Source organism: Anastrepha ludens, chromosome 2 (assembly GCF_028408465.1).
Source record: "Anastrepha ludens isolate Willacy chromosome 2, idAnaLude1.1, whole genome shotgun sequence".
Taxonomy (NCBI): Eukaryota; Metazoa; Arthropoda; class Insecta; order Diptera; family Tephritidae; genus Anastrepha; species Anastrepha ludens.
This window is the reverse complement of record NC_071498.1, coordinates 106,471,829-106,475,487: the sequence shown is the minus strand read 5'-3', so window position 1 is coordinate 106,475,487 and position 3,659 is coordinate 106,471,829. Positions and strand designations below refer to the sequence as shown.

General features: G+C 39.4%; 1 protein-coding gene across 1 annotated transcript; it reads right to left on the bottom strand.

Annotated features, from left to right (window-relative positions):
* Nucleotides 1–984: 984 nt before the first annotated feature.
* LOC128871707 (myb-like protein Q) lies at nucleotides 985–3,366 on the bottom strand. Its single transcript, XM_054113685.1, has 3 exons — nucleotides 3,183–3,366; nucleotides 2,652–2,822; nucleotides 985–2,542 (listed from the first exon to the last, which is right to left on the bottom strand). The coding sequence occupies exons 1-3, from the start codon at nucleotides 3,308–3,310 to the stop codon at nucleotides 985–987; spliced, it is 1,857 nt and encodes a 618-aa protein (XP_053969660.1). The 5' UTR covers nucleotides 3,311–3,366.
* Between the last annotated feature and the right edge of the window lie 293 nt (nucleotides 3,367–3,659).

Here is a 3,659-nt window from a genome sequence, read left to right as displayed (position 1 = left end):
CAAGTATGGAACCGCCTGCATAACTATCTAGATCAGACGTGTACATTTCCTCAAGTGACGAAAGTGATTTTACGCCAAATCCTAAACGAACGCGCAACATGTGGGTATTGTCTGATTCTATTTCTGACTTAAATTTATTTTTCAATTCTGGCGTTTCTTAAATAAAGATATAATTTTCAAAAATACAATATTTTGTTTGTGCGATTTTTTTTAATTATTTCAGATTCATGCGGTCTATGGAACGTATCTATAGTAATAATATGGGACTAGTGCCCTTTTTTATGCGATTTTATTACATTATTTCATATTTATGCGGTTTTAGCACTTTGAAACGTATCCATAGTTTTATTATAGAACTAGTAGCTTGTTTTATGCTGTTTCTTGCGGAACGTATCTACCGCATAAAAACAGAACCTACTGTATTTATATTGATTTTTAATTTATTATTTTTTATTAATTAACATTAAAATTAATGTTTTTTACTCTCCTGTATTTTTAATTTATATGTTTTTTTAAATTTTTTTATTTTTAACTAATTAAAATTAATATTATATATATATTTTATTTTGTATTAACTAAATTGACAATTATATAATATTTATTTTAAATTTTTTATTTTTTCCACATTTTTTGAACATTTAATTAAAAAAAAATTGTGTTTTGTTTGTTACTTTTTTTACGCTGTTTTGGCGTAGATGAATGATAAGTTATTTTGATTTTGTGAGGATGGGTAATAAGTATTACCCTTATTTCGCGAACGGAATATAAGACATTTCATAGTACGATGCCTGTGAGGACCAAAACCGCGAGAATGGTTCTCATTTTCTTTATATACTCGTAAACTTATTGCAATTTTAACTTAAAACGCGTGTTTATTTGGGAAGAGTAGGCTCTCCTAATTTATAGTGGGAACTATTTTTTGTATTACTATTATTATTATTTCAGAACACTGTAATGCATGGGTATTCATTAAATTGGTGTATTCTATGATCTGCTATTAGACCGAGTATAAAACGCATCATCATAACGGCTTACATCGTCGTCATCATCATCTCCATCGTTAAAATTATTATTACCGCTCACATGAGCAGACAACGACCCTGACGACCAAGTATAAGAGGAGTGAGGAGAGAAGCTGGAGCCCCGCTTATGTGCATTCGACGAAGAGGAACCGGTGTTGTGGGACCAAGGGTGCGAGGTCTCACTTTGGGCACCACCAGGACGTAAAGGACGACGATCTACGGGATGCTGATTGTGTTGGTGTGAGTGGAAAGGTGAATGGTGTTGGGAATGGTGCTGTACGGGGTAATGGTGTTGGAAGTGATCTTGTGGTGGTAGTGGCGGCTGCTGATGATGATCTTGATAATGATCATGAAGGTCTGACTGTTGTTGTTGTGACAAGTGACCTTGTGAATGACTTTCTTGTTGATGTTGATGTTGAAGGTTTTGCTCATATTGTTGTTGGTGCTGTTGGAATTGTGAGTGAGAGGGCCGTTGTGGATATTGCTGTTCGTACACTTCTTGTTCATAATGCTCAGGCAGATAGGGGTGATGCTGCTGATGTTGTTGCTGCACGTAGTGCTGATGATTGTCCGTGCTTGTAGTCGAGTAGAGTGTTTGATTAGGATATGGATGGCCGGAATCGTAAAACTCTGGTCGCGGATCACGATTTGTGGTTACTATTGTCGGTGCTGGCGCCGATGGAAAAGGCACCTCACCAGCATGTGGATATGTATTGTATGCCTGATTATTGTTGTTGCTGTTCATATTATTATTTTGTTGGCTGTAATGTCCCTCACTGCCATAGTGTTGCGCATTGTGAGCGCCGTTGGTGCCATAACTGTATTGCGGCTCAGCGGGTGGTCGAATGCCACTATTGCTGTTGGCTTGATTGTTATTATTGTAATTATTGTGACTGTTACTGTTGCTGCTAATAACACTTGCACTCCCAGCAATATTGTTGCCAACATTCAGCGCACTTGACGCACTTACACTGCCTCCGCCTCCACCACCACTGTATGGCGATGTTTGCAATGTTACACTGGACACCGCTGGCACTGCTGCAACCACTGAGCTGCCTGGCACACCCAAAGTCTCCGGCCGCACAACAATATTCGCGCCCGATGTAAATACCGATGCGGGTGAAGTGCTCTGCTCGCGCGAGTTCATTTCCGCCAATTTCGTATTGCGATTGCGCACCATGTTCGTCGTCATCACCATCACAGTAGGGTTAATCGCCTCCATGTTGTCCTTGAGGCAATTCTGCAGCAAATTCACAAAGAAGAAAAATGCCAACAAAGTGAGTGCATTCATCGTAGAAGCTTTGCTGCTACTGCTGCTGCTGTTCTTCTTCTTGCCACTGCCTTTGGTCGCTGGTGTCGGCTGAGGGCGGGGAAAATACTTTGGCGGGGGAGGCACCCCATAACCACTACCAGCTGTGCTGTGATGAGAGTATGAGCCTCCAGTAGGCACATGCACCGGAGCGGCAGGTGGATAGTCATAACCACCGCCACCACCACTAGCTCCATACGGCGATTCATAGCTATTGTGCAGTTCAAAAAGCAAGTTGAAACGCGTAAAAAGGCGATAAAAAGGAAGAAAATGTTAATTAATAATTAGTGGCTGCTGTGAGTGTACAACATGCTGCTTACCCATAGCCGGAGTGTCCGGTGCCGCCGGTGCCAGTTGGGCCACCACCCCAACCAGCTCCTCCACCTCCACTGCTCGCATACACGCCATGCGTTTGGGTGGCGTCGTCCATCAAAGGCGGCATTGACTGCTGCATCATGTGGTTGTGGTATCTTGCCCGGTCTTCAGCGTTTCTATAGTGAGATAAAAAGAAAGTGAGCGTAAAAAAGATTTCAGTTTAAAGAACGGAGAAAGGAAAAATCGAATAAAGTTTGTAATATAAATAATTCTGGTAACAGAATAAATCCATATATTTTATTTCGCGTCATTGTATGTAGCATAGAATTTCCTGTATTGGATGTAACACTTAAGAAATGTTTTTAATTTATGGACCAACCCAAAGTATCACACTTTGTCAAAAAAAAGTATGGCCCCCTGGGCTGCTTATTTTTTAAGACTTACTTACACTTAACAATAAATTTGGCGCAGTTATCTTGAATTTGCATTAAAGTTCAACACCACTTTCTATAAACATTTATAGTAGATATACTCACGCATATTTATCCATATTTCCGCTAATGGCTGCCAATAGTGGATGCATTGGGTTGTCGTTGTATGTTGGAGCATGATTCGATGGGAAGGTATCATATTCAGGATACATTCCAGCTGATTTGTAATCCATTGCTGTGGTCTTCTATTTGGATTAATTTATATCATAATTTTTGTCTTTTATGACCTCTGGAGAATATCTGCAGTTTATAGAATTTAAACAAGGAGCGGGAAATGAAAAAATATGCAAAACATACAAGTGTGTATATGAGAATTCAATGAGTTTGATTGTTGCTTTTTTTTCTTCTCAGAAACCTTCATTCATTATTTAGTTAAAGAAGCGATTAAAATTATTCTATACTATTATTCTATTACTTTAGCTACAACTTACAAATATCCACCATGCGCTGCTCTGCCGTTAAACCGAGGTATATACAGCGCACGCTCGATAACGTGAACTAATTCAAACCAAGGCAGTACAC

Bases quoted from the DNA above. Each gene is read 5' to 3' on its own strand.
- LOC128871707 (XM_054113685.1), bottom strand. From the start codon at position 3,310: ATGGATTACAAATCAGCTGGAATGTATCCTGAATATGATACCTTCCCA. The intron at 2,823-3,182 runs GTGAGTATATCT...ATCTCACTATAG, and splicing joins GGAAATATGGATAAATATGC to AAACGCTGAAGACCGGGCAA. The intron at 2,543-2,651 runs GTAAGCAGCATG...ACTGCACAATAG, and splicing joins ACCGGACACTCCGGCTATGG to CTATGAATCGCCGTATGGAG.